Raw genomic sequence first — 26488 nt, forward strand, 5'->3', positions numbered from 1 at the left:
TATTTTATATAATTTTTGCTTTTGTTTTTATTGTGGTAAAGGCATTATAATAATTGGTTTACTAAATTGGCTGATTGATTGATTAATTAATAGTAAGGATACGATAACCTGATATTAAATAGACTCTCAATTCTTTATTATTCTGTCAGCTCATAGTAGAAGTTGCAGACCTTTCCCCAGACTGCAAATTGCCTGGATCCTTCTCTTGTAAGAGTCAGGAAATCTAGATTAAAACCCTGTCAGAAATGGGCCAACAGCTGATGTAGGAGATGACCTCTGAGCTCTCAAATAACATACAGGGCTATTCCTGTTAATTGTCGTTGATTTCTTAATTCATTCTGCATCACTGCAGTAGTGAGAGCCTCATGTGGCTTTCATTTATGTCATCTATGATTCTGAAATTGGTGTGTCTGTTTCCTTTTTTGCGTTTTGTGTAATTGGTGTTTGTGTTTCTCTGTTCAAGAGGGCTGAGTGGTCCATTGCCCGCTACTCCCAGTGGCTCGATGATCATCCATCTGAGAAAGACAGGCTTGCTCTCATACGGTAAAAATCGGGCTTCTTTCTCCTCTGCGTTTATGATAATGGAGCAGGAACTTATCTGCACACCAGGACTCTTGAAAAGTAAAACATCATGTGCCTCAGGGGATGTATCACAAATACCATTACATTCTCTCCACTCATGGGATGAGTTGCAAAGTGGCAGAAATATAAACTGAGCTCTCCCGTCCACTGCCCTGTATTCAAACTCTCCAGTGCCTTTGGAAGGAGCACATAATCCTCTTGTAAAGGAAGTAAACCATGTACAATGATGGCTTAAATTAATAATGAGTTTTTGCAAAACTGCCCCTCTCTCGTAACTGCTGGAGAGTCAAGACTGCAGCTGTCCTGACATCTGTATCAGGAAATAGAAGGTCTGAAAGCTTAACCAATATAAATGTAGGTAGAAATCTAAAACTGGAAGACCCTTGTTACACACCTGGAATGTTACTCTTCAGGAAATCAGCCCATAATCTTTAGAAAGTAATAATTACATCAGATTTTTGAAATCTTGCTAGGGTAGATGACTTCATAGCCAAATATTATTTTGCATCTTAAGATGTTAGGAAAAGTTATGAAGAGTCTTGTTTTTCAAATCAAGCAAAGTTTTGAAATATGTTAGAGACAGCAGATTTGTATGAACATGACAAAACCAACCTGGGGATCCTCAGGATTTGAGACTCAGATGATCATTTGGCTCCTAAAGCCCTAAACTTTCCAGCCATCTTCTCAGTGGCCTTGGTGTCCCCCCACAGCAGTGACCTGGGACACATGTGGCTGCACCAGGCTCCATCTGGCCTGGAAGCCAGCTCTGTCCTTGAACTACCATGCATGGATGTTGCCAGCTTTTGCTGGAGTGGTAAAAGCTGACTTTTCCATTCCAGCCAACAGTGATTGTGCCTCAGAAATGCAACTGTTTTCTGTCCACACTTCTAAAGCAGCCAAGAGGAGTCTGCTATAAATATTTACACTTCCTGAAGCTGATAGCACCACAGAGTCCCATGTAGTGATCAGGCCAGTTAAGGAGGTACTAACTGATCACCAGTAGATATTACTAGGATTTATTTCTGAAATATTAAAATACAAGCTGTGTCTCTTCATATGCATATTTTTTGAAAATCATGCTTGTGATTAGTCTTGTTTGCCTACAAAACCAGCTTTTCTTGAATCTCAAGCCATGACACTGAATTACAGGGACATAGGTGATGGGTGTATATGTAATCAGCTGTGAATATTTTGATTGTCATTTCTGTCCTGATAGTACTAGCAACACCGCCAGTGTTGAATCTCAGATATAGTAGGGAAAGCAGGGAATGCAAATCATTTGAGAACTGGTGGGATTTTTTCTCTTCAATTTGTTTTCCCAAGTTTGAAAATGTCATCCTTAAACTACAACACATTTTTGTCTTTGTCTGCAATTAAATTTCATCCAGACTGATTCAGTTAATGGGCGTGCTGGTGGTCATGTTCAGACACTGATAAATTGTTCTAACCATGGAGGTATTAAGGAACAAACCTTGGGATGAGGCTTTTAGGCTGAGACAGTGTCATCCATTAGACCAAGTAGCAAAGCTGAAATATTTAAGTTTTCCTTTCAATCCTTTCACTCAATCTTTTATTCATTTTTCATGGCTGGTTATCCATATGTAAGGCAGGCAAGCAGACATCAGTCACTAGTATGACCATTAATCACTCATATTTTCTTTAATACTCTATTGGAAGATTTCTGAGCCAGCTCTTTGTGTGTCTCATATGAGCCCAAGTTGAGCTGCAGGCTTCTTGCTCTTCTATCACCACCCTCTTCTGGCTTTTTTCACCTGTAGTTGTTCAGCTGTGTGAGTTGAACTTTGGATGTTTGGAGCCCTCAGATCCCTGCACTGCCCTACATCAAAATATTCTTTTTGTTTGCTGCAGCCTTGCAAATGGTAATTTTGTGCAACTTCCCTTTGTAACAACTGTGCAATTACTCTAGGGACCTGCTGCCTAGATATTAATTTCCTTGTGTTACCAGGATCCTTCTAGGCTCATATTAAAGCTAATTGGAGTGCTGCTTCCGCTCTGTAGGTCTTAAATGCTTTGCTTGCAACGTGGTGTGAATGGTATGAATTAGTCCCATTCTGAGCATTTTTCTGCATTTCCTTCTGCTTGAATTCAGCATGGGGGTGGTATTTACCTGGCCAGAGGTATATTTGCCAGACTCCCTTTATAGACAGCAGAGAGAAACAGGCACTGCTGGGGCTGATTCATCTCATCCTGAAGCAGGTACCTAAAATAGGTCAGTTGCATTGTGTCCTGAAAGCTCCCATTTTCTCTGTTCAGTGAATGGAGTGTGGGCTGGGACACAGGAGCTCTCTCATGCAGCCAGCTGCCCTGCAGACATTGAAAGTTAGGTGAGATGACCCTGCTGCAGGTGTCCTTCCTGAGCAGGGATTGTGTTGAAAGGAGCACTTCTTTAAGTGGCCAGGGCAATTTTTTTCTTTTTCTTTTTAAATTAAGCTTGAAAACTCAACTTTTCTTCCATAAAAGAAGCCCTATTAGACATGACAGGATTTGAACCAGCCTGAAGGACAGTTCATCCATTCAAGGGTCAAATTCTCACCTTTACCATTAGACTGTGTGTTAACTCCCCTTATTCAAGCTCACCCTGTGCTGAAGCAGAGTTGAAAGCCAGACCCAGTGAAGGGTTCATTGCTATAAGGAGCTGCTGTCCTGAGCTGGGGAGTTGCTCTGCCCACTCAGTGCCCGGGGCAGGGACAAATGGCAGCTCAGGGAGCACCATGAGAGCCCCATCTGTGCTGGGCTCAGCCTGGCTGGGCAGAGCTGTGTGCTGGGCTCAGCCTGGCTGGGCAGAGCTGGCAGCTCTGTGCCCTGGGCTCAGCTTGGCTGGGCAGAGCTGTGTGCTGGGCTCAGCCTGGCTGGGCAGAGCTGTGCCCTGGGCTCAGCCTGGCTGGGCAGAGCTGTGCCCTGGGCTCAGCCTGGCTGGGTGAGTGCTGTCTCTGCTCGGGGCAGGAGCGCAGCCGCAGGGGCTGCGGCGTTGCCGGCCAGGCACAAACCCCAGGGCACTCAGGCAGGCAGCAACTGGAGATGTCTCCTGCTCCTCTCTTGTCCTACAGCTGGAGGTTTTACAGTTCGGTTTTACAGTAATTTTTATAGCACTGGACTAAATAGACCTGGTGTCACACAGATGTGCTCGTACACAGCAGATTTTCCATTTTCTGCTGTGCCCCAAAGTTTGCAAAGCAAACAGACTTTGACCAAAATACTAAAGAGAAGTCTGGCCCCAGTGTCCTGCAGCTGTCCTGCCGATGGATCAGGACAGCAGTGCACAGGGTGCAGTCCCAGTACTGAGCAGAAAGATGATCACTGCCTTTTCTGAAGCTCACCATGGAAATCTGACTCCATTTGACCAAAGGCAGAGCCCAGGAGGGTAGCACTAGGATTCACAATTCCATGTAAGATTAATTAATTAGAGTCATTGTAGGGGATCCACATTAAGATCCCTTAAGAACCACAACCCAAATCATACTTTTTTTTTTTTTCCTTTTAACTCTAGATATAAATCTTCATGGGTTCAAATAACATTTTAAAGAAGAACTATCAGGGTCTTATATAATCAGCTTGTCCTGATTTCCAAGAAAGCTCATGGTTTTGCTCATGCAAGTGAAGTAATTTAATAAGTGCTTTAAAATCCTTTTCCTTATGTGGGAGGGCATCTTAAACTTAGGGCTTTTTTTTCCCTTACTTCTTATGGCATTTTTAATGAAGCATTAATATATGCAGAACATCCCACCAACCCTCCTTCCATAGCTCTCTTTTACAAACAATATTTGTAATGTATACCATAGCTTGTCTTTTAAAATAGAAACAGATTGCTGAACAGGTTTTATGTCCTTTATTAGACTAGAAGATGCTGAATTTAGGGCATTATTTAGTCTAATCCCTTCAAGAGTATGTTTTGTGTATTACATAAACAGGGTTTCTTCCATCTTAAAAAAAATGATACAACTATATATTACATCTTTTTATATGACAACAGCTGTGATCTCCTCTGTGCTGGAGACTTCATGATACTGCTTTCACCCATAGTGCTGTTTATTTTTCCACAACTACTTTGGCACTGGTGTTTTCACAGTGTCCTCATCAGCAGTGAGCCTGCCTTTCTAGAGACAAGGTTTTAATGGTAAACTGGTGCATCTGAATTGAGTCCTGTACTGCCAGCATAGTTAACAAAAGCTCATTTGAGCTAGGACTGCTAAAGTTTACCAAAATGTCTTGGCAAATTCTGCATTTCAAGTGTTGACAAAGCCCCTGAATTCATTTATCTCCCCAGATTAGTCAGGTAGGCTCCTGTGTTGTTCCAAGTTGCCCAGCTCAGGCAGCCTGCACTGAAGTCTGGCTGCATGCAGCAGCACTCATCTTGCTTTGCCACAAGCAACTTCCTGCACTGTCCATATTCTGTATGCTGCAGTCCCCTGAAGACTTGTTGTCTGTCTTCAGCAAAACAAAATTCCCATCCCAAATGAACTTCTGGAATCATGTCTACTTTATGACCATTGGTGCTTTTAGTTACCTCTTCCAGCCCATTCCTCCCTCTCACTCTGGAGCAACCTCACCATTATTCTCTGGACTCCAAACAACCTTCCTCCCTGATTGATGATTTGTGCCATTTTACTACCTGGACCTTTCCTTACCAGGAATGGACAGACTTCCCGGCCTGCCTCCCTGGTGTCATTCCCACAGGCAGCAATGCAAAGGAGTTTTCTGAGCTTGACCGTGATTCTCTTGTCAGCTGGTGGGTGTGGAGCCCCAGGTGACTGTGGCTGCCTCTTTGCTAGCAGCCTTTAGCAGCTGCAGCAGCTTTTCATCCTCCCCTTGGCTGCTTTCCTACACCTGCCTGTGTGGGAGCAGGCTCCCAGCCTTCCCTGGGTGGGCACAGGGAGTTCTCCAGGGCAATTTGCTTTACCAAAAACACTGTTCTTTCACTGTTGCAGGTGAAACAGTGAAATTATGAATTATGAATGGCTTTTTAAAAAAACCTTCAGCTTCAGAATGTTTAAATACTTCTATTGGAGATGCAGGTGTGTGACACAGGAAAACAGTGAATGCAGTTGGAGTATTCAGAAAGCTTTTGTTTTCATTGTTTAGTGTAAAGCTGTAAAAGGTCTCTTCTAGAAAAATGCCTGAGAATTCACCTTAGAGTATTGACATTACTGATTGTCTTTGGAGTGGGTAAGAGTTGTGATGCTCTCATGTTGCTAATTTTTGTGAAGTTTGATTCCATCTCTTTGAAACAATGCCACAGTAAAAGAGCAAGTACAGCAGAAGGGGCCTGCAAAACTCCTTTTAGCTGCCTCTGGAGTTGGTTGTGCAAGTTAAATCAGATTCTTTTGGGGCAGGAGAGAAGGAAAAAAGATAAAAGCTGCAAGAAGGTGTGACAGTGGTACTGTAATACTGCAGTATGGCACTTAGCATAGCCTAAATCTCATTCCATCTTGTTTGATCTGATGGGAATAACAGTCTGGCAAAGGATTATCAAGGGCTCACATTGAGTGGTTTTGGGTGCTGCTTTTAGGGTAAAGCTTCTCCCTTTCATCTATCTGGTTATCTCTGTAATCTTTTTCAAGGGCTTTTTCAAAGCAAGGAGATAAATCAGTTAAGGGATAGCAGTGTTACCATCTGGATAATGATGCCAACCCACAACTTCACCAAGAGGTGTTAGAGCTTCCTAAGTTAAGCAGGTCAATATGGTTTTTTTTCTATTTTCAGCTTGTGATGACTTCAAAAAAACTATTGGAGCCCACAACAAACTTTGAGGAGTGTATAGGATGGAAAAGACAGGGATACTGCTGAGTGGAAGGGGAGAGATTTATCGAAATAAATAACAGTTACAGTAAGAAAACTCACAGGAGTTTCTCAAATGTCTTTTTAATACAGGGCACAATTCTTTGTAGCAGCTGACAAACATCTAACATGTCTAACAATTATTGCTGACCAGAGCACTTGAGTGCTGACTTGAGTGGAAATGTGAGACATTTCAGACTCTTCTGAAGCATCTCCACTCATCAGGATGGCATCCTTGATGTCATCCTTGACCCTTTCCTGCCTGCATCTCCCAACTGCTACTCAGTCTGCTCATCACATGTGGGCCCCTCATTGCTACAAGAGGCCAGTTTATCTAAAAAGCACAATTTCCTGCTGTCCCATTCCCCCAGTTTTTTCTCTAAATCTTGGGATTTAAAATAAACCTGTGGATGTGCCTAATCTCTTTGCAGTTCATGATGCTGATAGCCTTTGCTGGGAATGAAGTGAGCTGCACCCAAAGCACTTTGTGGCTGCAGCAAGCAGTGTTTCAGTTGCCTTTTTCCCTGTAGACCCTGTGCTGCTCCCCAGAGACCATTGGGAAGGAGCAGGCTGAAGGTTTTCAGAGAGCTGACCAGGTGCAAAATGTCAGGTTTACTTTAGCTAGATAAAATAAATATTCTTTCCCTGTCTTTCTGCCTGTAACAGATTGCTTCTCTGTTGTGGTTTGTTGCTGTGCAAAAAATTCAAAGTGATTCCTTACAGTGTCTTTGTACCTGCTGTGGACCCCTCAGCAGTAGCACACAAGGAAGTTGTTATCAAAATTTAAGAGTGCACCAAGGCCACCATGAGGAACTGTTTCTGTGCTCAGTAACTTTATTTTTTGAAGGATCTCAACTCTCCAGTCATCCAGTCCATCCTTCTTTGGTCCCCTCCCCAGACAACATGTCCTGGGCTTCAGCAAAGAGGGACTGTGAGTCTGGGTGCTGCACAGAGACACGGGGAGCTGTGGTGGGAATCCCCTGGTGCTGTGCTGTTCCAGTCCCACCCTGTGCTCAGAGGTGAAGCTGCCTTGGGTTCTTTGGTTGCACAGTTGCACACTTCACCCTCTCCCTGTCAAACTGCAGGGGCTGCAGGTGGGGACAGGCAGCTCCTCCTGGTGCTCCCTGCCAGCGAGGCTGACGGATCAGCACCGGCGGGAGCGGGAGCAGCCCCAGGACCAGCTGCTGGGGCTGGGCTGCTGTGGCTGTCATTGGTTTCCAGGAACTCCTCTCTCCAGAGAACTGAGCACAGGCTCTTGGCCTCGGGAGCATCTTCCACTTGCTGATAAATGAGCTCTGCTGGAAGTTCCCAGCCATGCTCTGACACAAGTCATTGAGGAAGGGCCAAGCCCTTGCTGAGGTAGCAGCAGCTTTACTCACAGGCACCCAAGTGTACTGTGACCCTGCATCTCCTCTGCTTTGTCAGGTTTGATGGGCTCATCTGAGGCTTCCCAGAGCTGCAGCATCACACAGGGATCTCGGCTGCTCCTCTCTTACCATCTTATGACAGGAGAAGCCTCTGTGTGTGAAACATGGGCTGAATATCACTCTTCAGTCCTTCTGCTTTCCTTAAGCCTTGCCTGATTCACTGCCTACTGCTGCCAGCTGCCAGCAGGCACATACCGGGGAGCAGTTCTGCCTTCCAATCCGTGAACTCTTAGTGCAGGAACGCAGGGTTCCGCCAAAGGCTTGTTTGTTGGAGGGAGCAGTAAACATAAATACAGCTCTGCCTGCACAGCCCACCATCCTACAGCAGTGGGTGTGTATTTATAGGCACAGCTTTGTGGTTGCTCTGTGTTACTGTCTCCATTGACCCCTGTGCCCCCCCACCCCTTCACCAGATGTGCACAACAACCATCTGCCTTCTCCCAGTGGGACTGGGAATGTTCCTGCCATGTAACTGAAAGCCAGCGGGCTCCCTGGCTGGCAGAGCAGCTGTGCTGGTGCATCCTGCACTCCCAGAAAGGAAGGCATGAGACAAAACCCAGATCCACTCCCTGCTCAGTGACCCTGGGGGCTGGAAGCACTGTGGTGACAATCTGTATTAGAAAAGGAACAGCCACATACCAGGAGCTCTATTAGTCTCCACTTGAAATGGGGTCTGTTGTTTGTGCATTTTCTTAATGTCACAGTTTTGCTGCAAATAGCACAAATATAAGCGAATTTTAGAAGGAAACTCCAAGATGATTGTATCAGTTACATGAAGAAATAGAAGCAGAAAAGGAGGAGAAAATTATATTCAAAGCTATATTTAAATGTGGCAGCGCTAGCTTGGCCTACTTAATGAATTAGTAAGTTGGAATCTCAACAGATGAGCACTTACAGTGTTTGTTTTACAAATATGCTGTCACTCAACAATACTGTGTACTAGAATGTTGACTGAAGGTGACCCTGTGTTGTAAAGCATCACCACAGTCACCCCTTTTAGCTTTGCAATGTTTATTTGCGCAGTTCCCACATGATGATTCCATGTGTGACATCCTGTGACAATGTGTAAGAGAGCCAGGCCGTGCCTTGCCCAAGCCCTCTCTGGGGTTAGTGCAGCATTTCTTGAGGACCAAGATGGGAGTTCCAAAGGCTGTGCCAGGAATCTCCTCAGGGCACGGTGGGTGCTGACCAGTGCCCCACCTTTCCTGCTGGAAGTTGCACTCTCAGCGTCTGCAGCAGCTGGAGATTATTCTCTCCCTCTCTAAAGGTTACCAGTGCAGCACTGAGCCCGAGTCTGTGCGTCAGAGCTGTCATTTCAAGCCATCTGCAACATGCTGCTGCTTATTTAAATGTTAACTTGTTTGCTCCTCAAACATGCAAGAAAGGAGATGAAGATCATGGAACAATTATATAGAGCTTTGCAATGCCTTCCTTGTTCACTTCCTTCCTCAGACAAGTAGGACCATCTGAGGAAAATTTTGCAGGAGGGAAGAAGGCAATTAAATTCTGTTGCAGATCCTGAATTTACAGTACTTAATTGCTTTAGCTACTTTACTTTTTTTTTTTTTTTTTAGTGGTGCACTGGAAGCTTATGTTCAATCAGTGAGAACAAGAGAGGGAAAGGAGTTTGCACCAGTCTATCCCATAATGGTTCAGCTGCTGCAGAAAGCCATGTCAACCCTTCAGTGAGCACACCTGGATGGACAAGGCTGTCACACCAGGGAGTTGATGGTAACACAGCTGGGGGCTTTGGTGCCACATGGGTACTCACTGTTCATGTAAATTATCCCCGAGTACATCAGCTTTACAGTGAAACCTTTACCTACTTTATGTCTGAAACTTCTGTCTTCTTGCTTTATGTTCACATCACAGGAACTTACTTATACAGAAATATTACAAGGAAATTGTACAACTTTTATGTGGTGTAAGTCTACATCTAATTGAAACATTCTTAAGCATTCCTTTTGAATTTAGAACAGTATAAAATTAGAACTCAAATATTACAGTGTAATTGCTGAATATCTCAAATAAGGAAGCAGCTCTTTTCCTACAAGTAGAGTTTTAAACAGTTGAATACATTTTAGCCGTATTCAGAAAATTGTACTTTTGAAATGTTTGAATCATCAGTTTCCATCTAAAAATCACTAATTTTAACACAAGGAAAAATATTTATAACTAACCTAAATGCTTCTCTATTGCACTGCTATTTGCTTAGAAATAATTTATATTGATTTCAACTCTTCTTGCTTAAACTGTAATAAAGAACATTAACTATCCAATCCTGAAAATAGTATTTGAATTTTTTCACTAGCTTCCTAATGGTAAAGCATTAAAATATACTTTGGATGGGTTCATGTAGAGACTTCCATGCAGAATGTGCTCATTGCTGCAGGGCTGACTTCATGATTAGTCTTCTTCATTTTATAAAATACACAACACCAAATTTTAATGGATTTATTTGAAATAATATACAAGAATATAGTGTGCAAAAATCTTAGGGGCAACATCATGTAGATGTGTCATAAACTGAAATTTACAGTTGTGATTCTTAAAAAAAACCAACGCACAGCTGTTTAGTACAGGAAAAGCCATGATTGTAAATGTTCACAGCAGAAGCAATTGTAATCCTAACGCAGCTGCTCTAATTTTAGACAGTTGGAGGAGAAAAAAAAGTAAAGTGCAAGTGTTGCACATATAGTTAAGTGCAAAGTTTGCCCCCACCATAAAGATGTCTTATGGCAAAATAAAATATTGTAGAATATGTGGCAAAGACAAAACACAGAGTTATAACTATGATGGTGATGATATCAACAGCACCACTTTTCTTGAGATAACGCTATTTATTTGTTTCATCCTGTCCGGGCCATTGTTTCCACCACAAAATGACAGCTCTAACTAGTGCCAGCTGATGCAAAAATATCTCCCTTGTGGCTACAAGTTTTCTAAGTGGCATCCCAAGCAGCAGCTCCCTTGCTACATCACACCACACCCTCCATTCCCACGTTCTGGTAACTTGCTGGCAGCAGGGCAGGCTGGGAAGCTGGAAGCCGATAATACACTTTGCCATTTCAGAACATCCCAGGCCCCAGAATTGCAATTAATAATACAGTTGTGCAATACATATTAATCAGCAATAAGAATCAATGTATATAAACAGCTGTTACATATTTTAAAATTCCCCTTTTTGTACATTTTCTTTTAAAAATAAACATTTATACATATCTCCTTCGCCTCTTTCTAAAGTACTTTAGCACCACAGGATATCCATTTTCAAGCCTATATTACCTGATACATAATGAAGTTTGGAAGAAAAATAAGGCAATTTGGTTTAAAATGCTGATAGTTTTTAGCTTACTTAATGTTCTATTGTAAAAAGCAAATCTGCGCTCAGATCATTTCCATGATGGTGCCAGTATTTTATGGTCACACAAAGTCACAACAAAGAGTAAGACCTTGCTCTTGCATCTTCTCGCCATCAAGCAACAGCCATTATGTAAATACAGAGTTAACAGGAACATTCTGGCTTAATGCTGTTGTGAGCCCTGAGAAAAGAGAAGAGAAAACCAGATTAGTGATTACCAAGCAAAGGGCCCAACACTTGTTTTCAAAGTAAACGAGTATTTCTAATCATTGGTCAGTTACTCAGAAGAAAACAAAAAGGCCAAAGCAGACAGTTTTATTCCCTGATCATCAAAAGACCATCCTGACTTCTGTGTCACAGCCTGAAGCCCACTGTCATTACAGAGTAAGGTTACCAGACTGCAAACAGCTCAGTTCACTGAACTGGAACAATTACAAAGGGTATTTCCTGCTGTAACAGTGAGGAAATGGCTTCTACAGATCCTGTTCTCTTGGCCTGAAGACTGTAGGGACAAGGAAAATCCTACCACAAGGCAGGGCAGGAAAGCCTTACTGAGGCAAACCCATCACTACTCAGCTACACACAAACGCCTCTGAGCTGCTTGAGGCTCACAGGTGAGCCTGTGATCTCACCACCCAAAGCTCAAAACTGCAGTAGCGTAAGAGCAGAATAAATAAATAATATTATTTTAACTAAACCCACAAGGAAATGTAACAGAAGCTGTCACTGTTGATTAAAATAGAATGCAGTGAGCAGAAAAACAGCTTGTTCCTAGCAGCTGGGATTTGGTGGAACCTTCTGCAGCAAGGGACTGGGAACTGCACAAAATATGTGCAGCAGAAAGAAGCAACTCAGTGTTGGAGCATTTCTTATTTAGTCTTAAGGCAACACTTGCATATGCTCTTGAGAAAAAAGCTCATTTACACATCAAAGGACAAGGGTAACTTGAGGATGAAATATTACACCACATGGATGGTTTCACAACCGTGTAGATGAAGTCCACACCACCCTTCAAGCCCCTACCCAGCCATGAAATGGAAGAACTTGGCAAGCACTCTATGCACCCCAGTGGATCTTTCCTTCCAACCTACTCTTCTAGTTGAACAAGCGGAAACTCCTTTTTTTGATGTTTGCTTTACATTATGTTTCAGCTTTAAAGCCCTTCTCTTTCTTAATACATCCCCCACCTACTAATACATTGCTACAGACTCTTATATTGATGGCTTTCTACAAAGTAGAAAACAATTTCCTTTCCTACAGCAGTAGTGTTATCTACTGTATTTATTTTACAATTGTACAGACTAATAAATGAAAGATATTCACAGGGGAAAATTATTTTGCTTTTTCAATATCTTCATATATGCTGATATAAATTATCAGGAAGAAAACTAGGAAAAGGTAAAGAAAAAGCTTTTATGGAAGATAAAAAAGTTCAGGTACAACCTTATGAACTCACTTCAAAGCAAAAGACCACGTGCCCTTCCTTTACATTTCACAAGCAAACTAACTTTCAGTACAACAGAATCCTCAGAACTCTCATAAAATATTCACACAGACCCTCTCCTGATCTGTCTCCTGCCAAACTGCCAAAAGCAGGTTACACAACACAGGGAGTAAATGAAGGTTTCAGCTACTAAGAAAGTAGCTTATTCTGAACAAAACACACTGTAGCCACCCATCTGAACACATGTAACAGCATGATGAAAAAGATTGCTTCACAAACATACAGAATTCGTTCGTTTTCTTTTCCAACAGTCAGGATTTAAACGCTTTTGCTCCTCTGCCAAGGCCTTGGCTTCTAGTGTGTACATCCTTCTTTCCTCATTTTTCATTTTCTTCCACCTGTCGCCAAGTATCACACTTATGGCTCTGCAAGATAAATGTTTACAGTACAGTCAGGACAGTGATAGGAAATACCAGGATATTTTTTTTTTGTTTTTATCTGAGGACTTTAAAAAATATGTGAGTTAAATATGGAATTAACACACAAAGAAGAAATCAGCTATATGTTAAAAATTGAAATAATCATATTTGTGATTATCTTCTCATAGTTCTTTTAGTAGTTAAACAGCTGAGACTTCTGTGTTAGCTGAGAATGGGTCAGTGCACATTTTAACATTTCAAAGGGTGTACATACAGCAACTGGCATAAACCAGCAAAATAGAGATGTTACAAAAACCATCACCAAATGGTAACTCACATTTGTTTTGCTCTACTTTCATACTAGAAGATCATATGACAGATTTGCTGAAAATATGTTCTCTAATAATTAGAGCAATGAACTGAATATGACCTCAGCCAAATATTTGATTAACTGCAAGTCCCCATGTCTATTTAATCAATATCTGTAGCTTCTTCCACCTTTAATCCATCCTGTGTGGAACATACTGATATGTACCCATTCCTGTGCAAATGGAACCATTTGTTCTAATACATCTATCACCATTTCCAGAAACTGAATTAATTCCTTTCCTTACAAATTCTAGGTCTTTTGACAACATTTCCCTGTACTAGCCTTCCATATTGCTTAACTTCACTCCCAAATGTTGAATCAATATCCCATTAAAGCTTTAACTCTGTCTTTTAGCTGAATGAAAATCTCTAAACAACAGCTCTTTTATCAATGACTATTAAAGCTACTGAGTGGTTTGTACTTTGGCTTCAGGTTACAGCAATGAGAGTTCTGTGGCTGGCTCTAAGAAAAAGGTGGACACAACTAAGTCCTTTTCTTTCTCCTATTAATGAAGTTCCTTGCTGGCAGTGAAGATATTCAAACAGAATCAAGACAATTACAGTGTCACCAACTGTTTTCCATAACATGGCACACTCAGCAATCCTGAGTGCTGTTCTGCATCACTGAAAAAAAATGGATTTGACTCCTGCAAGGCTGAGTGGTGCTGTTCAGGTGTCTGTGAGCTGCAGAGCACTCAGGGACCACATCCCAAAGTGCCCAGACAGCCCTTGAGCCTGCACTGCCCTGTGCTCTGATGACTCCTTAGGGCAAACTCCTCCAGGGGACACCACATCCCATCACCATCAAACCCATTTGCACAGCCTGTCTCTTTGGCAGTGGAATTTCTGTTTTTCTATCCAAACTGAGAACCGGAATCTTTGGTCTGTCATCAGAAGCAAACATACCCAGTTTACTTAGCAGATTTTTCATCTTCTGACAGTATCCAGAGGCACATCACCAGAAACCTGGCTGCTCTGGGTTACCAGCTTGTACTGGATCACTCACACCCTCAGGACAGAACACGGTGACCCAGAGAGAGCAGGTCTGCTGTAAAAGCCGTTGCCTTCCCAAATAGAGATGCACCATGAAATCTTTTAAACAAAAATACAATTTCCCTCATAGAAGGTCCACTACTCAAAGAATTTCTGAACACACAATCAATTTCAACTATGGTTACAGTGAAAAGTATCCAGAAAATAAACAAGTGCAGCCCTAACACCAGATTTTCAAACATGATCGTGCAGTCCATTTAAGTACTGTGTGACTCTTGACTTGTGCTTTGAATGTTTACAAGCTCACTCTCTTGCTGACATGCCTTCAGCTGATTTGTCTCAGAACAGGCCATTTAACTCAGAATACCTCAAGTTCTGTACTTTCTTACTCCCATAAGGAAATAACAGCAGTAAACATAAGAACCCCACTGTACAGAAGTGGCTACTATGTTGTAAGCTCTATACAGTAATCTGAAAATGACACAAACTTACACTTAAAAAACATGAGAGTTGCCTCCCTGCAGCTAAATTAATGACTGCCTCAGCAACACTTGAGTGACAGTAGCTGAATGCCTGTATCAATTATCACTAATGCTATTTCTGCCACCCTGTGTTTTATGGATGCCATGGAACTGCAGCCAAAAACTGCACTGCCTCCCAAGCAGGACAGTGAGCAGTGCATTTTGAACCATACTTGTAACTTTGTCATCTCTTTCCTTCAAGGTAAACCTGCTCACTGTCCTGCTTGCTCACTGAAATATTTCACATCCATGCAGCCACAGCTTCAGTTCACTGCATCCATTTGAAATCAGCATTTTCAACTAAATTTATAACCATCATAAACTTTCCTGGCTGACATTCTGTTCCATTTCTCATTGATAGTTGCAATCAGTGTGAAGGCAGCAGATCTGCTTCACTGAACTTACTATAAACATTACACAACATCATTGTCAGGACACACAAGACTGGCTGGGATTGTTTGGCAGGATTCTGTATTTCAGCACCAGTTACAGCCTCCTTATTAGAACATTATAAAATAGTAAAACCCCCTTCAAAGCCCTGCCAACTTTAATTTTTACCAGATTTAGTTCAAGAATTTTTATGTCACAATGCAATTTTTACAGTAACAGTTTTTATAAGATTACATACAGTAAAAAATCTGATTGTAAGATCAGTCCATGTTCCTGTGTTTCGGTTTCTATTTACATATGCACAATTAGCACCAAATATTACTTAAAATATACGTCATGGAAATCTTAATAAAAAAATGTTTAAAAGCAAACAGGCTAGAGATTAAGAACAAAAGAACAAACTAAGACTCATCCCCTAAACACAGTCATACAATTCTTCCTGCAAATTTCCAGATCGCTGAATGCCTTTAGGGCAAGAAAAATTTAGCAATGTGCTGTCTGGATGATGATCTTTGAGATATCCTAACTGATCAGTACTCCACTCTTCAACACGATATACAGACTGGAAATAAATGCTTGCAACTTCAGGACCAATTTGCAATAATACGTCAAGACTTAATTAGAAGAATCAGAAACTCCCTTTTTTCCATTACAGCACACGAGCAGAGCACCTCATCACTGTAAACAACAACGGCTCTGTATTTGTGCCTCTGCCAGTGCACGCATACATGTATCAGTTGTTTTATCCCAATGTTTTATCAGAAGGTAAGTTTGCCAAAAATTATTTGTATCGAGTTCACCAAGTACTGAAAATATTCTGAGTCCACCCATAAACCACCCTTTATGCTAACATCTTTCAAAACTTATTCTTAAAACAATACATACATTTTATTTCAAATGCAACATTTAGCCTATTTAAATCTTAAAGTGGGACACAGATACTCTTCTAACTCACCAGTAACAGCAAAACTACAGTTTGTATCATTACCTGTTGTCTTTCCCTGGATACATCTGAGTGTATTCAACTCTGTATTTTTTGGCAAAAAGCATGAAGGCATTCATTGGTCTTTTGCACTTGTTTGGAGAAGTGGCACTCACAGTACTTGCAGTCCCTGAGCTGTGGCTTTTGCCAGCTTTGCTGTACAAAGGATTGGAGGGAAGATGCGACGATGCAGCAGAGGCACAGTTTTTACTACTGCATTCTGATCTCTCAGCATCTTGATTGTTTGCTCCCGCAGAGGAGAGCGAAGCGCGGCGCTGGCGAGCCATGCTGCTGAGCACATACACTGCAGAGGAGTCCATCGGGGTGAAATCGTAACTGCAGGGAAGAGACACATCATAAGGCCATCCAGAAATGTTCATGTAAAACACCTAAGTATCTGTTCACTCTTCAGTTTTACTACAATTCTAGTATTTTGTCCTTTTTTGTGTGACTTAATGATTTGTGCTCGATGTGGATGTCAGCGTGAAAAACAAAAAACTACAAGACTTTGGCAGGTGAGTATTTTCTTCAGTGTGATGAAGACTGCAACTTTCCATGTTCTGCTATGTACTTTCCTCAGCTATGTATCTGTTAACTATACTATGTCTTAAAACTTCATTCTCTTTTTAAACACACTTTTTTCTTTCTGCTTGTGTCATTACCATAAATCAAACTTGATCAGTGAATGACAGGTACAGAAAGGAAAGAAATGCAAAGAGTTCACTTGCACTAATGGCAAATATGAAACCATTACATTAAAATAAATTATATTATATTCACTTCAGTCAAATAACTTCTCTGGGCAGTTGAATACAGACTATTTTACACACAAACTTTCCGGGGAGGTTAAAGCCCTGCGCAGAGCCCCGTGACTTGGCACTATTTGATGCTGTGCTGACAAACGCCCGCCCTCTAGTGACAAAACCGCGACATTCCTCCTCAAGTATTTAAACAGCTTAGGTGACCTGTTTCCATAAAATTCAGACCTCCAAATACGACAAACTCTTGCAATTTTTAGCTGACCAATGACTGCAATTAACTTCTAATCACTAAAGAAGTAGTTTTACACCACAGACTGTTACCATCTCCAGGGGGGAGAAACACTCTTGGAAAGGGGCTACTACTATCATACATCTGAACCACTAAGTTACCACCACAAGATAAACATAGAAGGTATATATGCTAAGGCTCCTCTTACCTATTGCTCAGCGTGCCTATAGTTGCATGATTTATGGCCAAAATAAGGGTTTTGAAGAGCTTTTTTGTGAACACCAAGTAGAACTATTAGCAAGGAAATGCTGCGTGTGGCAGTCCAGCCCCTCTCTGCAAAGGTAGCTCCTCTGTGGGACAGAACCACACAGAAGAGTGGAGCCCAACGAGTGGCCTCCACCATCCCTCATCAGGAGAGTACAAAGCAGCAAGGAAGAGATAATGACCATCTTGCAGGCTGTCACAAGATAAGGAGAAAGGACCTCTGTTCTGCAACAGGCCAGCACCCTTCCTATTCCTAATCTCCTTTCCATAACACCAAACAGAATTTTGTTTTTAGTTCTTCTGTCCTGTTATCACAGCTGCAGCTGCTGCATGCTCCTTACTCAGTCACTCCCTTCTGCCCAGAAAGACAAGGAACTTGAAGTACAAGGCAGTATTCAGCTAGGCTGCAAATTAGTAAGGAGCCAGAAATGCAGATTTTTCAGTGAGATGTAGCTACCATGATTCTAACAGCTAACTTGGAGTAATCAGGAGTTAAGAAAAATGCCCAGACAGCAAGTGAGTGAAGCCAAGCAATCTGAACTTGTTCTATGCCAGACTGAAATCATAAAAGAGCTCTCAGGGCTTGAACTGCAAAAAGCATCTTAAATTCCTTTTTTTCTGTTGTAAAAAACCAAAGTGCAACTAGATTAAAAACAGATACTAAAAAGACACTAACATCATAGGAAAAGATGGATTTTATTAAACCTTAAAATCTCAAAATAATATGGAAAAATCTTTATTATTTCCTTAGACTCTTAAGAGTAATTTATGTTGAACAGGACCTCTGAAGGTTATCTGGTCAAAGTTCTAGCTCAGGTAAGCCCCAAAGTGAATCAAACTCTGAAGTTAGTAAGTTTGATATAATAAAAAGAATGCCAAAAAACAGAATACACAAAATTAATAATATTATGAACATACTGTATTCTAGAGCCACTGCACATGCATTTACCACTAAGAAACTATTCAGCTAATTCAGATGCATTGTTGCATATGAAGCATGAGATAACAGCTGGCAGACATACTATTGTCAGAAAACTGTACTAGGTTTTTCAAACATAATCCACTTTACCTAGAGAATTTACAAAGACAATATATATATGTTTACTGCTTTATCTAATCTGCCTTGAACTATCATAAAAAGAGGCTAAAAAGTTATTTCACTCCAAGGCACTACTTTGCAGCTTAGCAGAGCACATAATTACACAGCTTTCCTAGTACTGAGTAATAATTTTCCCCTATCATTTTTCTTGTATTGCCAAAACTATTCTCTCTTTATTCTATATAATGCTTCAAATTCTTCCAGACTTAAGGTGCCTACTCATTAAATACAAGAACCACTGAGGCCACTTTATCCAAAAATTACCTTTTAAATGTATCAAAAACACCTGAATCATCAAAGTTAATGGCATCAGGGTGTCCAGGAGGTAGACACAGATCTCCAAGATGCATTTCACAGCATGGAATGCCATGCTGTACCACAGTCAAGCTTGGATAAAAAGATGACCAACCTGAAGTGGTAAAGAGTTAAATTAGACAAACGGCCAGACAATCTCTCCAGATCTTTATAGGAGCAATCCTATATCTTGAAATTACATAATTTTATAAAAATGTTCTGATGTAGTTTCTTTCACACAAAAGAAAAATCAGAAACTCTTACTTAGGGAATTCTTACTGCAAACAGTTTCTTTTTATCTCAAATAAAATCTCATTCTAGCAAAAAAGAGACTTTTACCATCAGAAGTTCCATTTTTAGCAAGTGAGAAAAGCTTCCCTTATTTGCAGTTTTCCTGTCTCCCCCACCCCAGTCTTTCTGCTTTCTGAGCTCCATTGATATATTCAATGAACTCTTTCCTTATGAGATAGGCAGTATTCCAGGAGCTTTACGGCTTTACAGGTTTTTTTTGTTTGTTCATATTCTGGATTACTTTACAAAGATAGTAAACTGTTTCTACACCACAACTTTTATCACTTTCATGAACAATATGAGATGCCAACAAAATCTGCAGTCACATTCTGAGAATATTTTAATATGCAACCAAGTGTACTTGAGGTATTTCATACCTTTATTTTTAACATAAAATGGATGATCGAGTCTGCATTCTACGGTAAGCAAGCCATCCTCCACTGTGCCAGGATCAAAAGTCAGCTTCAGCACTGACTCACCACAGGAAATGCTTTCTTCATGAGAAATCAACTTCAAACCATTGGAACCATAGTCCTGTTAACACACATACAGTTCAAAAAATTTCCCCCAAGAAAAGCATATACCTGTGCATACTCTAGGTGTATACTCATCATCATAGATAGTATTAAAAAATAACAATATTCTAATTTGTGTTTCTATCTAGCTAGAAATATATAAAGATAACATACATTCAAAATATACATAAATGAATTCAGTTCAAGTGCCTTTCTGTGAGATCCACAAACAGCAGAGTGATCAGCTCTAAACAATATTAATGTCAACTTATTTTCCTGAGACAGTAATTAAAGGCACAGGGGTAATGTAAGAAACAAAGTATTTGCTACAGGTATTGCAGTGAGTTTGTCAGAACTAACAATTACCTTGTAAGGACTGGCTGGGAGATTTTCCTCTTTTCCACAGCTTTCAGATCTTGCAAACTCTTCAACATCCTGCCATTCTTTATTGCGTCCTTTATGAAAGCACAAGCGAGAGCCTAACAGATTTTTTCAAGGAAAAAAAGAATGTTAGTGGTAGTTAAAAAAGTCTGTGCTACAAGGAAAAAAAAACTACAAGATAAAACAAATACTTATTTCATGAAACACGCTATTTTACCTTTTAGAAAACAATGCCAGACAGTTGAGGGCCAGGAATGGCACCATCCTAAATCATCATCATCTGAAAGTGATGACATGCAGAAAATGCCAGATTCTGATTCACTATTTGCCTATTAAAAAAAAAAGCAAAATGGTGTTGGTATTTTACTGCAGACCATTTTAGGACTGGTCTTATATGTCTTAAGACAATCTATATTTTCACTTGTGGCATCATTTTGCCTTAAATACTAATAGGAATGTAACATGAAGACAAAGATTAAAGGAGTGCAATAAATGTGAATGGATTGTTTTCATCTCCTTTTCTGAGATGCATCCTGACATTTTTGGGTTTCATTCTCTGAGATTCATTTCATCTCAATGGATTATCTTATGTTCATTTGTAAGTATTTTACACCTCATCATTCCTTAGTCATCTACAGAACCATTTAAAGCACATTACTCTATGGTCCAGTTACTGGAAAGCTGTAGGCTCAAGGCAGTTGTAGATAAATCCCTGGAGAAAATTCACTGTTGTTAACAGACAAATTTCAGATACCAATTAATAAATGGGAAAAGGAGACACAGGACTGACAGGCTTTGTGCATCTCAAAGGAGAGGGATCCATATTTCCTTTTGAGACATCAAATGAGATAACAATTTTTTAAAGCTTGCTGTAGAAGGAATCACAATAGAAGCAGAGCTTTCTTAGAAAGTGTTTTCGTCACAAAAAATACAAAGTAGCACTACAAGCCTACTGTGTGTGGTAAAGAGAAAAGTAACAGAAAATCTAGCTTAAATAGCAGTAGTATTAACACTAAACAGATTTTTTTAAGCTAGTTTCCCTTGTAAAAAAACTTAACCCATTGCTCATACATGTTTATTTTAAAATGTATACATGTTTCTTTTAAAATGTTTCAGAACAACTCACCCTTTCATGTCTGACTGGTGTTTCATCCACATCATTCTTGGAGAAGTTAGGATCACTGTTTGAAGATCCTGGTGGAGGACGTGCATAGGAATGTAAACTTTTGCTTGTTGCTATTATGCGAACAGGAGATGATCTACAACAGAAACATATATTTTAAAATATCTCAGATTAAGATAACATGAGACTTTGCTGCCATTACTCTAAAATGCTTTTATTGCAAATATTTCTGTTTGCATGAGCTGAACACCAAACAAACCTCCCACACACTAGTATTCCAACAGGATGATTAAAGGGCACGAGCTCAGGCAAAGACAATGCTTAGCATAACTCCTGCATAGGTTCTATGTAGCACCCAAATGACAGTATTATTTCCACAGTGGCATCTCCTTAGCACAATGTTGAAGTTTTTACAAATTTTCTGATTAAAAACCTAAGAAAAGCTGTACAATAAGAAGTGAAGCCCAGTGATTTCCAAGATCCCACACTTGCTGCTCACAGCCTTACAGAATTTAAAGATCACAAAGATCACTACTAAAATACACATTGCATTAGATTTCCAAGTAGCTGTTTAAAAAAAAATAAATCTGAAGTCTGTGCACTAGAAAGCTTTAAGAATTTAATGTAAGAAATTCCTCTCAGTTTTTATCTGCTGCTTCACATGAGGTAAATGTCCATAATTTGTGAGCCTGCTGTGGATAGGCAAAGTCTTTACATCATCCTATGTCATTCAGGGCTGGAACCTAAGCAGCTTTTGCACCAGGCTCTGAGATGAGTTCTGTGCATACTTTCACAGAACAAATAAAAAGACCAAACAATAGGGCTCCAGTTCAAAATCAGAGGGTGAAAAGAGTGAAGGGAATATTTTGGAAACAGCATTATTAATCTCTATAGTTCAACATTGAAATGAGTGTCAGTACCTGTTATAAAAAGCGCACTGCATCAAAGGGCTCTGAGGACTTGTGGCTATATTTGCTAATTCTGTCAACCAGTTCACCCCATTCTCACAAGAATAAGCATTTTCTGGATTGCTGTTTGAGGTATGTTGGCTCCATGAAGGCCTTGAACATTCCTGATGTGAAACATCAGCACCAAGCTGAAAAAGTGCAGGTGGGGTAGAATCTGTCTGCACAGCCTGTAATTCAGGAAGATCATCTACAAACAAATGCACAAATTACCATAATTATACTCAATTCTTCGCTGTCTACTCAATTTGACATAAAATCTTGCAAATTTGGTGAAAAAAAAGGAAAAAAAAGGAACCACAATAAAGTAATTTTGTTTTCTTACATGGCAACCACCCACATTTCACAAACCCTGTTCATAAAAATGGCCACAGACATAGTAACATCTCTAGTTGATTATACAAGAAATTTAAGAAAAAATTAGGTAACTAAATAAAAATGTAGTTCTGATTTTAAAGTTTTTTACTAGATTTACCAGTTTACACAGAACTATACTGCAGTATTATTCAAAAACAACATGCTTTACTAAAATACAAAAACATTCCACAATAGACAACTAAATTAATCTGTCCTTGAAGGTATGACACTAAAAAAAATCAACATCAGACCATGTTCAAGGTAAAAGGTTTCCACCAGGGAACCAAAGTTAAATAACTCAGATTAAACAAATTATGAAAACTGGGTATACAGCCTGGTAGGGTGAATTCCCATCAACAATACACACCTCTCCTATCCCACACAGAGTAACAGAAAAGATCCCAGCTTGTTAACAGAAATCTGTGCTATGTGCTGTCATGTAACTAAGTATCATTATTCTTAATCAGCCTGTAATTTAAATGAAATATGTTAATATTTCACAGATATATTGACACTTTCTAAGGTATATGCTGTTTTTCTCCAATCTGTAAGAACTGAAGTAATCTTCCTCTATCCCAGAATCTTTATTTGCAGATCTAAAGCAAGAGGATTCCTTTAGGAGGAGCTCTTGAGCTTTCAGTTTGTTTTTCTTGTGCCAAAAAACCCTGCTCCTCTGGGGACTAGAAGCAGAAATTTGTGGCTCAGAGTTCTAGAACATATTTGAGTCAACAGGCCAGTGTGTCAGAACTGGAAATGGGTTAAAGGGAAAAGTGACTGCAAATACCTTCAGATGTCACAATTCCCTGCCCTACCCAAGTTAAAAATCCGCAATTTCATTCAATCAGCTTCCAATAATTTCAGTATAGGAAATCTAAAACAAACTTCAGAATTTGGTTTCCTCTGAAAAAATCTTGTTATTTACCAAGTTCCATGTGCTCATCACAGGATGCATATCCAGGAGAAGAGGGCAGGTTTTCATTACACTTCAGCAACTCCAGTGACTCGTTCATCCCTGAAGTTCTCTTGTCCACTACCAGAAGGAGTTTCTGAACTGCATTAGGCATTTGATTTGTCTTCACTTCCCACACCATGTTAGGATGCTCCAAAGTATCTGACTTTAGAAAGACAGAGGTTAGAAATCTGTATACATGTGAACTGTTTTAAGTTGCATCTGATATACTACTTCATTACCAGGGCCCTAAATCCTCATTAGTCTGTTGAATATCACAGCATATTTTAGGGGTGTCTAGACACAATCTTGTACAATCCTTACAGAAAACAGAGCTAACTCTGAAGTCAAGAGGCTACCTGGGGCCCTGGCCACTTGAGTTTCTAGTATCTTGAAGAATGGAGACTGCCTGGCACTTCCCTGTTCCAGTAACCACTCTTGCTGTAAAGAAGCTGTTCCTCATGCAGGTTTGAACTCCCACAGCCTGTGCCCATTGCCTTCAAGAGCCTGGAGTTACCTCAACCACCTCAAGCCAAGATGAACAACATTCACTTGGTGCCCTAAGCCACTCAGCCCATCACAAAAGGCAATCAGATAGGTCAGACAAGATGTGATTCTGGCTAATCTGTCCTGGCTATTCCAGACAACTCCTTGCCTTACAAAGAGGGTGGACATGGCTGTCAGGAGAATTTGCCTAATAAAATACCTGAAGGCTAATGCTGACCAGTCTGTAATTTCCCCACATCCTCCTCCTTGAAGCCTGGTGTGACATTTTCTTTCTTCCAGTTATTGGGAGCCATCCTGCCACCAAATCCACTGCTTTTTGGAGACCATTCTCACAATACATCCCTGCCCACAGCAGGGGGCTTGAACTAGATAACCTTTAAGGTCCCTTCAAACCCAACAATTCTGTGACTCACAACTGACACTGGCCTGGAGGGATCCCATCTGCTCCCACTGCCTCATGCACAGATGCCTCACAGAACCAGCCTGCCCCTCACTTGCTCCACGTCTACCACAAAGAAGTGTCTTGCTCTCTCAGAGGCAAGCTGCTACACCCAGGGACTTGAGGAACCTGGGAACAACCTGGAAAATGAAGATGAAAGCAAAAATGCTGTCCTCAACCTTGTGAGATCAGGCCCACATTTTCCCAGCTGCCCTTTCAGCACTGGTGTCTCTGCAGAAGCCTTTTCCACTACCCTTCCCATCTCTGGTCTCCAGGAAGAGTCTCAAACACACTGGACTCCTAACATCCTTCACTGTGCTGCAAATGGAAAGGTAAAGTTGCCTCTGCTGGAAGATTTCACTTCAGTTTCATTTCCCCAAATCCTAGTAAAGTAATGTTTATACCAAACCCACTATGTTACATCATCCTCAGCAGAGAACTGTGTGCTTATTCTACACAACCACTGTCTCTAAAACCTGGTAAACAATGTTATTCCAATCTTTAGTAATTTGGTTATCTACTTTGTTTTTTTAAGATGAGGATGAATTAAAGCTACCATAACATGATTAGCTTGTACTTTCATGAAGTGTCCTTGAAAAAATAATCATAAGTCTCTCACAAAAGAGCAAAATACAGTTCATAAGAAAGAAAACCTGAGAAGTCTACCATATGTATGTCCACTAAGTAAGCTACATTAGAGAAATATCAACAATAGCTGAGAAAAGTACAGTATTTTCATATCACAGAATGACAGGCTTGGAAGGCACCTCTGGAAGACACCTAGTCCAGTCCCCTCTACTCTAAAGCAGGTTCACCCACAGCAGGTTGCACAGGATTACATCCAGGAGCATTTTGACTGGAAAATTTCTACCCTTCTGATCTTCTAATCTTCCAAATATATGCAAAACTTATATAAACTTGCAGGCTAAACATAAAAAGATGTTTGATTCTACTCAAATGGCACTACTACAAAGCTACATTGGCTTATTCTGATTTTAAGCTGGAGAAGAAAGGTCACAGAAATGAGAATATACAACTCAAACTATCTGTGACATTATTTTCACCTCCAGAAAACATCTTTAACAAAATTTATACCCCCGTCACCCATGAGGGACAGTAAAATTACAGAACACCGGAACAGCAGATAGCTCAGTTATTTCTGAACAGAAAAACCAGACTTCAGTAGTACAGGTCAGGACCTTGAAGATTATCTCCAACTAATCAACTCTGAAAAGCCACTCCTTGTTTTTCTGGCTTATCTACGTCTTTCCTTTCCCTCCTTCTGCCCTGCTGTTTGGTTTATTTTTCCCTCTATTTTTTCCTCTCTTCCTTTTCCATTTTCCTTCCAAAATGAAGAATCAAACTGATTTCTAGAATGTTACCTTCTCCTTCCTTCCTGCCAGGTGCCAAGACTTGAAAGTCCGTGTCCTGGTATCCCAGCACTCTGAAGGTCAGAGATAAGGTACAGCTACAAAATGCTAGTCTGACAAGAAAGATACTTGTTTAAGAAATGAATTATTCCTCCAAGTCACAAGAATTTCTCCAAACCAAAGCCATCTGTGTACAAAAGCCAGAAAGTCCTCTAACAAATGAATTACAATGAAACTGAAAGAGAATTACAAAGAAAAACAAACCAAGTGCCCAACTTTACTTTTCAATTTTTTTATTCTACTTGGTTAAAGCCTGCTTTTGACATCATGTCTTTCTCTCCTCCTCAGCCTTTCAGTGGTTTGAACATGGACGAGATTGGTCATTAACTAGCTTGTAAAGGTTTTTTAAAATTCAACTTTATGTTGAAAACTTGTTGTGTCAGATGTTGTCTAGAACCATGCTTCACAGGACTGTAATTACTGCGGCCGTCTTTGGAGGCTAAATGAAATTATTACTTTGTGCTTTAAAGCAAGTGAATTTGTCACGCTAAAACAAATGGCAACGCTAACAAAGACTTTATTAATTAAACCATGTCTATTTCTGAGGGACAAAAATAAACTTGGGAGAAAAGTAAATAAAGACTGCGGCTGCGAAAGGGT

At 40.4% G+C, this 26488-nt stretch overlaps 2 protein-coding genes across 2 annotated transcripts in view; one reads left to right on the top strand and one right to left on the bottom strand.

Moving 5' to 3' along the window:
- The window catches only part of COG5 (component of oligomeric golgi complex 5), a 173366-nt gene extending 162889 nt beyond the window's left edge, over positions 1 to 10477 (top strand). The window contains exons 21-22 of the mRNA XM_005423551.2: positions 464 to 543; positions 9380 to 10477. Of these exons, the coding sequence (XP_005423608.1) occupies positions 464 to 543; positions 9380 to 9494 (195 nt within the window). The 3' untranslated portion in view covers positions 9495 to 10477. The remainder of the gene's footprint in view (positions 1 to 463; positions 544 to 9379) is intronic.
- On the bottom strand, positions 10246 to 23673 carry HBP1 (HMG-box transcription factor 1). Its single transcript, XM_005423513.3, has 10 exons — positions 23486 to 23673; positions 22162 to 22396; positions 21245 to 21377; positions 20336 to 20447; positions 20104 to 20216; positions 19600 to 19756; positions 18902 to 19046; positions 16291 to 16620; positions 12894 to 13035; positions 10246 to 11347 (listed from the first exon to the last, which is right to left on the bottom strand). Exons 1-10 carry the CDS (start codon positions 23652 to 23654, stop codon positions 11330 to 11332), a joined length of 1554 nt encoding a protein of 517 aa, XP_005423570.1. The 5' UTR covers positions 23655 to 23673; the 3' UTR covers positions 10246 to 11329.
- Positions 23674 to 26488: the final 2815 nt, after the last annotated feature.

The sequence above is a fragment of the Geospiza fortis genome, unplaced genomic scaffold (assembly GCF_000277835.1).
Source record: "Geospiza fortis unplaced genomic scaffold, GeoFor_1.0 scaffold424, whole genome shotgun sequence".
Taxonomy (NCBI): Eukaryota; Metazoa; Chordata; class Aves; order Passeriformes; family Thraupidae; genus Geospiza; species Geospiza fortis.